Genomic DNA, 14,102 nt, shown 5'->3' on the forward strand with positions numbered 1-14,102 from the left:
TTTTTGTTCTTAGGTCCCATGTCGGATGTTATTCGACATTTTTTCATCATTAGTATTATTTATTTAAATTCCAAGATAACATTTTTGTCACTCGTATCTATTACAACAGTATGTGGAGCAGAGGACAAAACATTTTTTCTCCAATTCGAATATAAGTATCCACCTAGATTTCTTTTTTAATTTTGGGGGACCGGAAAGGGTTAAAGATGCACAACCCTGTCTAGTAGTGAGGGTGATTCTTCTCTTGGCGATCCAGTGACTGGCAATAGTTCAGGGCCAGCTTGCGGGATTTCAGGGGCAAGCAAAGTGAAGCAGAGGAAACAAGTTCGTCCAAGGAAAGGGTCTGAAAAGTTAAGAGGAAGGACCTACCAACCGGAGGACAAAGAGAGCTGACCCCGACAGTCTACAAAGACGATAAGTTGGGATGTAGCGAGGAAGAAGATATCACCTTTGAACATTTACTCTGCGTAAAGTGAAGCGCATAGGTTGCATCATGATATTTTAAAATGACATTATTTGCATGTGATTTAACCTATGTACATCGCTTTGCGTAGAGTTATTATAATATGTAACGTAATATATATATGACGTTTAAAACATTCTTATCGGCAAACTATACAGAAAAAATTTTAAAGTCCTATCCGCACACCAATGGTGCATATAAAAACAATGTTATATTGATCATTAACATATGAAGGAGAGGTTATCAGCCCTCCGCTTCAAGTACCAAGCCAGGGTAATATTGGATAAATATTAGAGTGACAAAATCACTTATATTTATCTAACTCGCCCCTGGGAATCGAACCCGGGACCTCCAGAACGGTAGCCGAACGTGCTATCCATTACACTACGGAGGCAGACTTAAATACAGAAAATTAAACAAGAAAATGTTTTTTAATTTTTTTAATTGCATGTATCTAGAATATATAGTATTCTTACAAAAATTATTATGAACTTATTTCTAAAATAAAATTATCAAAATAAAGGTGTAAATAAGATAACAAAGTTTTGTACATACAACTTTTATATGTAATTTGTGATTTTTGTTGCATAAATATATGCTCATTTGCAGTCTGACAGAAGTCAATTTCTTAGTTCGACTTCCACATCACCTGAAAATAGTATTTAATTCAAATTTTTTATACCATATATTATAAAAATACTAAAAAAAAGCACTTTGAGCTGACTTGCTATAAACATGCTGACAGTACTAGACACAGGCAGACATAAAATATTGATTAAATAATGGAGTATACATACAAATTTAAAAAGTAACAAAAATATTTCTGTTATTTCTACTCACAGTAAAAAAATCATAAAAGTACTAAAATCTACATATAACAACCATTTGGCTAGATGTTAAAGCTTGCATACTAACTTATAAATATGTAAAGGTATAACGATATTGTGAATTATGCACAATTTTGAAATTTGTAACATGTTTTTATATATTTAGGGAATCGAAATGAACTTTCTTGTAGTCACATTTTAGTGAACATGTGATTGTTGGTTTCCAAACCAAAGGCGTAACATTAATCTATAAAATTGCTGTGAAAATGTGAAAAGCGTAAGGTCCTACATTAGACCAGTGGTGGGGATAAAGAGTAGGGTGTAACCTATGACCTCTTGGCTACTCTGATGTGGCCTTTTGAATTTTTTTGTAAAAAAGAAATATCCACAAAAAAATTGGGTTTTTAGTGCAGTGGTTAGCCAAATGTGCTAACCACTACACCCTCGGTCGTCAAACTGCGGCCCGCGGGGGATATTTGTGCGGCCCGCGATATAGCAAACAATTTTAGTAGACAATAATGAATAATGACTAACAAAACCGATTTTGCGTGCAAAGTAAACTAAATAAAAGTACTTACGCGGGACGGGAATTTGGGAATAAGAAGAACAAGTGTGCGGGTAGCTATTACATTTTCAATTGACATGACGCAATATTAATATTTGTTTTGAGTTAAGACAGAGATTATCTTTGACTGTTTTAGCACTGCGACTAACTTTATTTTTACAATATTTTGAGTAATTAAAATCTCGATAGAGACAAAGAATATTTTAAATTTATTTCAGGGAATAGCATCAAGTGGCCACTTAAACCAGCCAATAACAGGTCATAAGCCCTGTAAATGCCTAGATAGGGGTAGGGGTTGGCTAGGAGTATGTATAGGAGCTTCGAGCTGGAACCTAGCATGTAACAGTCGGCTATCGTACATAATACTCAATTCATAAGTGTGCGGCCCGCAGTGATACCTCACATTGTCCCATGTGGCCCTTGACCAGAAAAGTGTGACGACCGCTGCACTACACTATATGGAGGCGGATAAATAAAAGGTCACTGCAATTTTATGAGGACAATTTCTTGAATTTTTTTGGTCGTCATCAATATAGTTTGCAAAATAAAATGTAACTATAAAGAATGAAATATTTAACAAAATAAATTAAGCAAATATTATTTATTACTTTGTGATAAAACACATAAATATACTAGCACCAATACGCTGCAAGATTTGTGTGAGCACCAAATTAACTAGTTATATTTATTTGTAAATATAAACAGAGAGCACATTACATAATACACATACAGTTTGAGCAAAAGAAAGTTAAAATATAAAACTACATCTAGCACAATAATAAAGAAATTAAACTATGTATTTTTTTCAGAATATAATAATGTCAAACAATTTCAACAAATTATCTGCAAATTTTTAACTGTCAATAAGGTTTATTCTAGAAACCTGATAAAACTTTGCTAGTTTAATGAATAAGCAAAAAAAAGGGATTTAGCAAATTGATTCACGTTCAATTAAAATCATGCATTTTTCTAGTAAATTCATAGCACTTAGGAATCACATGCCAAAAAAATTGCAACAACACAACCAAATTCGTAGTGTTCAACAAAATATTCAACAACCAAATGTAAATTTGGAAATTTATAAATTCTCCACTTGTTATATACTTTTGTTAATTTTATGAACATCAGATTGATAGTAGCTTTTGTTAAATTGTTATGTATTTATCTTTTTTCGTTTTTTGACATCTATAAAAAATTTAAAAAATATCTACACTTTGGAAATGGCAAACACACATGACCCATAAAGAAAAAATACAAAAAATTACAATAAACGACATATTGAAAACAAGTAACATTTTATTAATGCGTTTGTTGACTGTTATATTAATCTTTAAACTCTTTTGTACAATACACATGCTAGCCTTCAATGCATTTTAACACACTAAGGACGGGAAAGGCATTTCTACCCGTTTGGTCGACTGATGCTTAATGACGGGAAGAGTATTTTTACCTTCTGCGCCGGCCTCATTTCAAAGTCAGAAAAGAAGGAATAATTTAACCCTTATAGTGTTGAGCTTATTTTCACATATTTTGCGTAAATTGCTAATTGCTTTTCATCATCACTACTTGACAAATTTGACATTTTGTAAGTAGAAATAAAAAACTTTTACTTAAAAAAATACAAAAATCAATGTTAAATTTACAGCAAAATAATTTTAAATGGTTATTTATAAAGGTTATTAACTTATTAAAAACGTTATACAAGCGCGCGCTAAGACACGTCCGTACAGGTCGATACCTAAATTGAACTGCGCAATAGTTAGTATTCCGACGCTCAGCACTTTATACGCATTAATAGAGAGTCGATCTATCGACGGTTCGCACTCTAAGGGTCAATATTTTTCTATGAATATTATGTACCAATGTCTTTGTTAATGTCTTAACTATTTGTACACAATTATTGAATCCCGTCGCCAACTCTCCGCAGGCGTATAAAACACGCGTCCTTAGTGTATTAATATAACATGTATAAAAATAAACAAAAGCAAATAATTTGACAAAGCTGATAATGGACGGTCAAGACATTTAAATAATAAAATTCATAATAAATTATTCCTTAATTGTTAAATAAGCACCCCTTTTCTATCATTTTTTGCATACGAAACAGTTGTAACCCCCGATGCATTATTTAAATTTGCAACACTGGTATTGGACACCTTACTCAGTACTGGAGACTGCGTGGACTGGCTTCCTGATTTATCACTTTCTCGAACGGGCGCTTTCTTATCTTTAGTCAAACATGCAACCTACAAAACACAAATATGGTTACAAGATCAAGAAAAAGAAAACAATAAAGGGAATTTCAAATTAACATGTTTTTTTGCAAACATCTCAAATTACGTTACATGTAAATGAATTGGAGTAACAATCTTACATAAAAATATATGTTGCAAGTGTTACTGACTTCCTACTAAATATAAAGTATTGCAGTTTACAAAGGTTACGTGTTTTCCCACAAATTTGAGAATATGAATTTTTTTTTTTCTAAAATGAAATGTTTTATAATTCTTTCAGGAAAAGCTCATTTATTGGAAATTGCAAGTACAAAAAATTAAAATAGACATTTATAATTTGTGCGCTCTTCATTCGTCAATTTATTTAAAATTTCAGGTAATATTTATTGAATTTCAAACAAACTAATGATTAATAAAATTATTTTTTCAAATTGTGGCAAAACTTAAATAGCCATTTGAATTCATCAGCTTTTATGAAAATTGTTAAGGGAACCGGTTAATTAATCAAACTTTTACTAACACATTGCTTGCATAAAACGTTTAAAAGCATCTTTAACATACTGTTGGTAGAGAGCAGGAGATGGTTATAAGCGTTCTATTTGTTTACTTTTGGTACAGCGCAAGATCCCAAAAAACATTGTACAGATCGGAGTCGGGTTTGCGGTTACTTGTGATTAGTATACGACCCTAATTAGTATACTAATTAGGGTCGGGGTTGATGAAAAAACCGCCCGCAAACAATGTGTTAAGTACATACATTTCCATCACGTACTTGGATCTTATACAGAAACTATAGACTTCTTGTAAGATCACACTTGTAAGAACTAAGCAGCGATAATTATGAAAAATGTTACAACTGTACCCCGATTTTACTGTAAATTTACATTTAATGGCTATTAATGAAAGTAATAAAGTAACTTTGTTTTAACCACTTTTTTATTATTAGTACACTTTAACCTACCGGTTTCAACAAGAACCTTGTCATCATAAGGGCTTATTAAATTCTAAAACATTAAAATACTCTTAATTAATTAATTAATTACTCTTAGTTATTTTTATTATGCGTTAACAACTAATGGAATCACCCAAAAACAGTATGAAGCCACATACGTAAGCCACGCACGCATACGTAAAGTGGAGAACACACACAAAAACCTACTGTGCGGGATCTTTAGATACAGTAATTGGAAAAATATCAAAAATAGGACTATTATTGTGATTCCATTAGTTGTTATTTGGGGTCGCTACGCAATGCATAATAAAAATAACATTTAGAATTTTTTGCGGAGTGTGTGGAAGTTTTTGGTAAGGGAATGTAATTAATTATGAGTATTTTAATGTTTTAGAATTTAATAAACCCTGATGATGACAAGGTTCTTGTCGAAACCGGTAGGTTAAGGTGTACTAATAATAAATTTAAAAAACTGGTTAAAACAAAGTTGTTTAATTTTATAAAGTTTATAAAATGTGCCACAAAGTATCTGCGAAAAACATTCAAGAAATAAAATAACATGTACTTACTGCATTATCAATAGCCTTGAATTGCCACGTCCAATGTACGATATAGAGGAATGGTCGATGATCAAATCTGTTATCATCGGGACTGTAGGACTCGGCATGGTAAGCCGGAGTCAGCACCGTCATCTTGTGCCGGTTGATCGCGTAACAACGGAAGAAGTGTTTGACCTTCACTGCGACCTGGTAATAACAAAACCAAATAAAAATAATTTTTCCTTATGGTCCATTATTTGATTCAACATCGATTGAGCAAGATTTGTCAATATCCTATTCGAATCTCGCCCACTCCTTTCAACCTATATAAACCTTTATATAACATCCCTAGAGCATGTCAGACCTCGGTTCTTAATGCATGTTGGTCCTCGGGTCAACCAAAATCGCATGTGATAAACATTTTGTGTAGTTGTAAGCGTGTGAATAGTGGTGACGGGTAGTATTGTTTGCATGCTGTGGTAGCGATTGTCCTGACGAAGAGACGGGTACGTCTCGAAAACGGTCGACATAAAAATCTCAGTGAGTGGTTGTATAATAATATTACTAACATTTTTGTAATAAAAAGGAATAATAAAACCACTTATTGACTTTAGTAAAATCAAATTCACCTCTTGGAATTATGGACGAGCCTTATCGTTAAAAAATTGTCAGCTTATCGTCAATTTGCTATGGAGAGTATTTTCCATTTGTGATTATAATTCAAGCGCGGGTGAAATAATTTGAAAAAAATGGATACATAGGGCTACCTATTAATCTTCTTAACTTTTGCTATATTTTATTCTTGCTGTTTACTTTTAACTCATTTTAACAATTGTGAAATTTTGTAATTAGAATGTTACAATTACCTGTTTTATTTGTTATTCATTATTGTAAATGTATTATTTTTTGACATCTCATCAAAGATGAAGAAGAATATGGAAGTCTGGGCATTTAAGGGGCTGACGACCGTCATAGGCTGGTTTAAGTGATCACTTTACACACGTGTAACATTCACCAATTCTACCCATTATTGACAACCACACTACTCAAATTCTTGGAAGTTCTATATATATGAACCAATTTAGAAACCTTGTTCTTGAATCACTAGAACTTCACTAGTATTTGGACACACTCAAAATGTTGTAAATTGTAAATGTATTTATGTTATTTATTTATTTATGTTCTGTTAAATTAACCTGTCCAGGAGTGAGTTTTTTTTTTAAATATTTTTTTACTTTTTATAATTTATATCATAGTCGATGCTATAAGCGACATATTTTCTTGGATAAAAAAAAAAATATTTACACCAGTAAACATGATTTATAACAACATTAGCAATTTTGACATAAATCATGTTTTGATATAAATCATGTTTTGTATTCGTCGTTTATATACGACCATACTCCTGGAAAGGTTAAGTGGAGTTTTGTTTCCTCTAGCTACAAAAATGTTTTAATTTAATCTGTGTTGGGAACAGGAGGGATGATCTAGTGTGGGCTAATCACGAACTTCTCAGTATTTGTTCATTACGAGGAGGAAACCATGTAAAACTTTTAAGGAGAAGCAACAGACCTTCCGTTCCACTAGAAGAGGGTTCGACGTTTTGTTCCTAGCTTTATTTATGGTACCAATGTCCTTCTTTTTTTTATCATGTCGCTCACTCCTTTCAACAACGTCATGTATCAAAAATTGTCAATTTTCAGTTGTGCGTGTTTTCGGAATGCCCGGAAAATGTACTATATCCCAGCAAAAGCGGCATATTTTTAACTTAATATTTACCCGCTACAGTGCAGAAACTGTTGTTTTTGCATTTTGAAGAAAATGAATTGTTCAATTATTTTTTTAAATGGACTAAATATTTTTCAAATGGAGAAAAAACATTCAAGGTTTACCTAAAAAGATCTGTTGCACAGTAAAAATTTCAATAAGTGGCTTGATATTTATTTTTAATACATTTGATTATATTTTTAAACATTAAAAACGATCTAATGAAAAATCTACTTTTTTTGATATATGACGTTGTTGAAAGGAGTGAGCGTATGATACCAGGTGAAAAATTGTTCAAAGAGAAATTATGAAAATAAGTTTTAAAAACTCACTTCCGAGATATCGTTCGGTTTTTAAAAACTTGTTCACTGACAGGTTAAAACACATATAATTCTTCTAATAATGAAGTTACTCATCTGGGAATCATTACAATCCATAATTTTCGATTAAACAAGTTGACAATTCAATTAATTACCTCCTGGGGGGTGCATTTCTCTGACCACGAGTGCACCAGTTTACAGAACATGCTGTATGGACCACAGTGTTCCATCTTGCGCAGTCTCCCAAAGTGAGATAGCTCGGCGTACGTCATCCCCATGTCTTGTTCATCTGTCTGGGCAATCTGTCCACCCGAGAGCGGCTCCAGCTCAGCCGTTGGAGGGGCTTGCATTATCTCGGAAATGGCTGGCAAAAAGAATCTAAAATGGAAAATAGCTCATTACCTTTTATGAAAACATATTTTAAAAGTTTTTGACACACTATCTGTGGGAAGGGTAATTTTACCGTTTCACTCGACTGGTGGTGTTCGGCAGGAAGGGTAATTTTACCTTTTCGTTCTTAATTAATGTTTTACTTAGTATTAAAAGTGGTATTTACTAAGTAAAACATTTATTGAAAATTAATAGATTTTACCACAAAATGACTGCCGAATCAAATAATGAAAATATTTTACAATATTTAATTTTTAATTTTTTTTTAAACCTTATCCGCACCAAACTGGTGCATAGGGCACTGCATCATAGCGATGCAGTGTTATCTTGATCGTTAATTGCATGAAGACAAGGTGATCAGCCCTGCGATTCTTGTACTAGTTCCGGGTGATATTAAATAAATAAGAGAATATAAAAATACGTAACTAAGTAAAACATTAATTAAAAATATAAAAATCACCTACATTTATTTTGATCCCCCCTGGGCATCGATCCCGAGACCTCCAGAACGGTAGCCGAGCGTGCTGACCATTACACTACGGAGGCGGACCAAATCGTTATTACTAATTATTATTATTATTAACACTAACCTGCTTTTAGCGTAGTTCAGGAATGCTTTGAGGTCAGTCTTCGATATCCCCCCAATAGGGTTGATGTCTGCACTGGAGCAGTCATACTTGGTCATATATCCCCTCAGTGCCTCGTCCACATTAGCGGATCCCAACACCAAGAGGCCGCCGGGCCGCCCCCGCACCCACAACATCAGTTGGGCAAACAGGTACGATACAACCATACGTAAACGGGCCTGAAATTAATATCAATCGGTAATGAATTACGAATTTACATACAAATATATTATTTCATTTATTTATTAACCTTTTAACCGCATCAACTTTGTACCTGAGAGACGCCGGTATGCGGCGGTATTTCACCGTTTTTAAAATGATTACTTTTATCATGTAAGTTAAGAAACGATTTATTTTCCAAAACAAAAACCTTCAATGGGATTCATTGTGCCTTTTGGTACTCTATAATACACTTGTGTCACATTATTCTTGAAATATATTGTAATATAAACAAATAAGATCGTAACATAAATAAATCAAAGCACGCATCGTGTGTCACTCTTACCCACTGGCGATGTGTAGCGTCGAGAGTGAGACAGATATAGGGCATGATTATGGCGCGAACTAATTACCGACAGCAAGAAAAATCAGGGATCTGTTCTTTTATTTATCCTTGTGATGTTACAAATTATTAGTCAGATATTTCAACAGATGTCATAAGGCCAAGGATTGACGTATTATTCTATCCAAAGTTCCACACCATGAAAAAATCCCTCCAAGTTGAACTGAGGTTCGAAACTTGGAGCAATGTAAAAACACAAACGGTTATGTCAGCCGCGTATGGGACATGTTTTATGAAAACACATACGGTTATGCGAGCCGCGTGGATCCCGTTAAACATTATATATTTGTAAACATACTAACTACCAAAAACCGACTGGTCAGCTTTTCGCTGCCAACCGTAAACAACCAAACACCGATTAGTAGGTTATTCTACCCAACGTATGTACTGGAAATAATTCTCACAATTGTGAATATGTGGCCCGAATATAAAGCTAAATATTCTTGCTAATGCATTTTACCTTGTTTTATATGTTAATCCTTGTTTAGATAACTAATTTTCGAACTAATAATATTTTTAAAAGGAGAAAACATATAACATATTGGTTCGAAACCACTAAAATATTGTTTACATCTAGATTGGTTTTGTCCGCCTCCATAGTGTAGTGGTTAGCGTGCTAGGCTACCATGCTGGAGGTCCCGGGTTCGATTCCTAAGAGGGTCAAAATAAATATTAGTGATTTTTCACTCAAATATTTATTTAATATGACCCTGTACTGGTACCTGAAGCGGAAGGCTGATCACCTTTCCTTTGTGTATTTGACGATCAAGATAACACTGCTTCTAAAAGACGCAGTGCCCTACGCACCATTGGAGTGCGGATAAGGGTTAGAAGAAGATTGGTTCAACATATTCATTAAGTTATACATAGGTCCGCCTCCGTTGTGTAATGGTCAGCATGCTCGGCTACCGTTCTGGAGGTCCCGGGTTCGATTCCCAAGGGGGGTAAAATAAATATGAGTGATTTTTTCACTGTCATATTTATTCAATATTACCCTGGACTGGTACCTGAAGCGGAGGGCTGATCACCTTTCCTTCATGTGTAAACGATCAAGATAACACTGCGTTTATATGACGCAGTGCCCTATGCACCATTGGGGTGCGGATAAGGGTTTTATTATTATATTATTATACACAGGAAATACGTAGGTACTACTGGCATTACAACAATAACCAATTAATCGAAAATGATATGTTTAATTATTTTATTTAGTTTTAATTTATTTTATATTTTGTATTATTTTATCATAAAGTATACATCATGTTATTTACTGTGTACAAATTGGCTACAGCCATTACCAAAGAAAATACAAAAATCACTGTATCAATTTCAAATTTGATTTTTTCATTTAAAAATGATACTTACTGCGAACTGAAAAAAAAAGAAAATAAATATGCACTTTTACTGGATCTAAATCTGAATCTAGAAATTTTCATTTTTGGTTGAAACAAAAGGAATAAATATGGTTCATTTTTCCTTTGAAAAAATGTCATAGTACCTAAGAAATTATTAAAGAGTGAAAAACTACCAAAATGGTTAGTTTATGTTAAATTTTAGAGTTAAAAAATATTTCAAATGAGAAAAATTGTCTTGTTTATGCCAAAAAAAAAACAAATACTTTATTTATATAATTATTTGAGGTGCCCGGGCTTTGCCATAGATAATGCAAACGTGGTTCGATGATCCTAAAAGAAAATTTTATAAAAACATAATAATAATAAAATAAAAACCCTTATCCGCACCCCAATGGTGCATAGGGCACTGCTTCATATAAAAGCAGTGTTATTTTGATCGTTTACACATGAAGGAAAGGTGATCAGCCCTCCGCTTCAGGTACCAGTCCAGGGTAATATTGAATAAATATTATAGTGAAAAAATCACTTATATTTATTTGACCCCCCTGGGAATCGAACCCGGGACCTCCAGAATGGTAGCCGAGCGCGCTGACCATTACACTACGAAGGCAACATAATAAAATAATAAATAAAATATTATAAAATTACATAATAATATATTATAAAAACATAGATGTTTCAAATGACAACTCACTTGTATATTTTGTAGAGCTAGATTTTGCCTTGGACAGCCTCCTTTGGTGCGGAACTTGGGTACCAAACCAGTGACCGAGGTAAATATACCCAACACTGCACTTACGGCAACATCTATGGCAACTGAGAAGTGGTAACTACCAATTTGACTAGACAACTGAAAGACAAAACAACGCATGTATTACTAATAAAGAAAATATCATAGAAGACAGAAAAAAATTATATAAGCTATCTGACTAACTAACTAAGCATCGCACGGCTAACTGCAGGGGTAGGAGAGAGAATAGAATAGCACACAACTTTGCCTTTGCAAACATTCTTCGCTCCTTCGACATACTTGCATAATTCCCACTGATTATTCCGACTTCTGACCTGATCACTTTCAAGTATTCAAAATACTCATGTCAAGTTTTCCTTGGTCAACTTCTATTCTTATTTCCAACTACATTCACCTCATAAATTTGTTTTACCATCTCCCTTTTTTTTTTCAAAACATATTACATACATAAGTCATTTATATAATATTCCCGATGAGTAATTTCTGTTTTTCATTTTGGGATGAGATTAAGGTTAACAAGACTGGAACACAAATAATAAAGTTACAAAAAAGATTTTTTTTTAAATAACTAAAACTTATACATGGCAAAATATAAAAACAATAAACAGGTATAATAAATAAACATAAGAAGCATATTTAAAATAAATAAATGAGAAAAACATAAAGTAAGAAGCATATTTAAAATAAACAAATGAGAAAATATAAAAAAAATGTGGAAATATAACAATTGAGAAAATATAAAAAAAACATAAGGTAAAAGCAAAATAAGAAAATATGACTTAATATATCCTTTATATCCTTTATGACTAAATATATCCTGTTTTATCTTTTGTTATAACAATGTATTTTGTTTGAAAAAGCTAAAATCACTTGTAAAAGTAAAAGTGGAGGCTTAAAATAATAATAAATATAATAATTATTTCCTCACTCATTCGTTCCACATGTCCAAACCATCTCAAGCACCTTTCTTAATTTTATTGATAATTCAATTAAATTTTTAGTTCAATTTTATTCAAAAAAAAAAAAATTAAATAAACATAACAAACAATATTCAAGGCGTATATGTTAAAAGTAAGCAAGAAGACTTATAGGTGTAGAAGAATCCCGCTTCGGAAAACTCCTTCAGACACATGAAACAGATCAATATCCAATGTGATAATCTTCAACATAGCGGTAGCTCTTCCTACAGGCATAACCATCGGCAGGTTGGTCCTGTATATAGGAATGTGAAACAATCTATGCCGACGCTGTCTTAGGTAACTATCGGAAACATACAGACCAATGCTCCGGATAATTTCAGAATTATCAATCGTACCGCGCAACAATCGATAAAAATGCGTAATCAAATACACATTCCTTCTAGTCTCTAAATTATAGTAGCCAAGCATACCCTGGAGAAACTCGGTCGCGTAGAGCCAAGGATAATAGCCGTACTCTCTCATGTAGAGATACCTGAGAAACTTCTTTTGGACTTTCTCTACCATAAGAGAGTACTTAAGCTCACGTGGTGCCCACTAAATAAATAATGTTTATATATATGATAAACTAATAATGTTTATCTCAACCTTGCATGCTCTCCTTATTTCAACAGCACAGCCTTACCTGCACAGCCCTTTGCTTGGTCTCCTGACTAGAGTTCTCGGTGCCCATGTAGCAAGTGACGAGCAACCTGTTACACAGCTCCATGGGATCCGATGGGGTATAGTCTGACTGACACATGATCTTTCTGATGTCCGCGAGTACTTGGCTTTCTAGAATTATAAAACCATCATCATTCATATCCCGCATTTTATTTCATACATTGTTTTCATCTAAAACATCATACAAAAGGAGATTTGCATGGCAAAATATTTTAATGACTTCATAAATATTTTGATGAAAATTCTTCCTTTCTCCGAAGATGAATAAAAGTACCTACATTCTCCATTACCTATTGAACACTTGGCCTTACCCTCAACTATTGTTTTCCCTCATAATTATTACTGCACATATAACTATTACTTTAGTAAATAGAATTGTATAGCTGTATAAGATCTCTCACTCCATTTAATCTTCACAGTAGTTTGAAAAAGCCATAACAAGGCGAAACGACTGTCAAAAATTTTATTTTTATGTGTTTTTAATAATAAAATACAATTTGGTAGACTCTAAAAATCAATGTTTGATTTTAATATTAAATATATAAATAAAAATAGAGTTATACAAATTCAACGCCAAATCTATAAATATCCCATTCTACTTACAATGAGGTTCATTAGAGTCCACCAACAGAGACACAAAGGGCCAATCTAGCCGGCATTGACATTTTAATTTAATTTTTTTTTTCTTAAGTTTTTCTTTCCTCATACCCTTCTGAATATATAATCAGATGTCTACTGTACACAATACCATTTGAGATACATACCTCCTCTCTGTACAGCTTCGCACACCTGCGTGCACATGGAGAACACGATACAGGCTGTACTAGCTGAATCCACCCCTCCACTAAGGGGTAGGAAAAATCCACCTTGTCCTGATCTCCTCAAGTAGTCCCACAGCCAACAGGCAGGTCCTGAAATAGGTTTAAAATGCATCTACAAATTTCCAATATACCATAATAAATTTATCCTCAAAAAAATATTACTTTTTAGTAAATTCACTTGAATAAACAATTATTTTCATATTATTTTTTGACATCTCATCAAAGATAAAGAAGAATACGTAAGTCTGGGCATTTATGGGGCTGACGACCGTCTCACCAATAGATGTCTC

At 33.2% G+C, this 14,102-nt stretch overlaps 1 protein-coding gene across 7 annotated transcripts in view; it reads right to left on the reverse strand.

Annotated features, from left to right (window-relative positions):
• Positions 1-887: 887 nt before the first annotated feature.
• The window catches only part of Nadsyn (NAD synthetase), a 61,074-nt gene continuing 47,859 nt past the window's right edge, over positions 888-14,102 (reverse strand). For 4 of the 7 annotated variants that reach the window (XM_088261788.1, XM_088261787.1, XM_088261789.1 and 1 more), the window contains 7 exons: positions 13,756-13,902; positions 12,954-13,102; positions 11,295-11,450; positions 8,648-8,862; positions 7,823-8,045; positions 5,611-5,787; positions 888-4,101 (listed from right to left, as the gene is read on the reverse strand). In XM_088261788.1, the coding sequence (XP_088117914.1) occupies positions 3,919-4,101; positions 5,611-5,787; positions 7,823-8,045; positions 8,648-8,862; positions 11,295-11,450; positions 12,954-13,102; positions 13,756-13,902 (1,250 nt within the window). In that variant the 3' untranslated portion in view covers positions 888-3,918. The remainder of the gene's footprint in view (positions 4,102-5,610; positions 5,788-7,822; positions 8,046-8,647; positions 8,863-11,294; positions 11,451-12,953; positions 13,103-13,755; positions 13,903-14,102) is intronic. The other 3 variants (XM_088261791.1, XM_088261792.1, XM_088261793.1) reach the window with 3 other exon arrangements.

This window comes from Brachycentrus maculatus, unplaced genomic scaffold (assembly GCF_059751285.1).
Source record: "Brachycentrus maculatus isolate JH-2025_06_01 unplaced genomic scaffold, ASM5975128v1 h1tg000166l, whole genome shotgun sequence".
Taxonomy (NCBI): domain Eukaryota; kingdom Metazoa; phylum Arthropoda; class Insecta; order Trichoptera; family Brachycentridae; genus Brachycentrus; species Brachycentrus maculatus.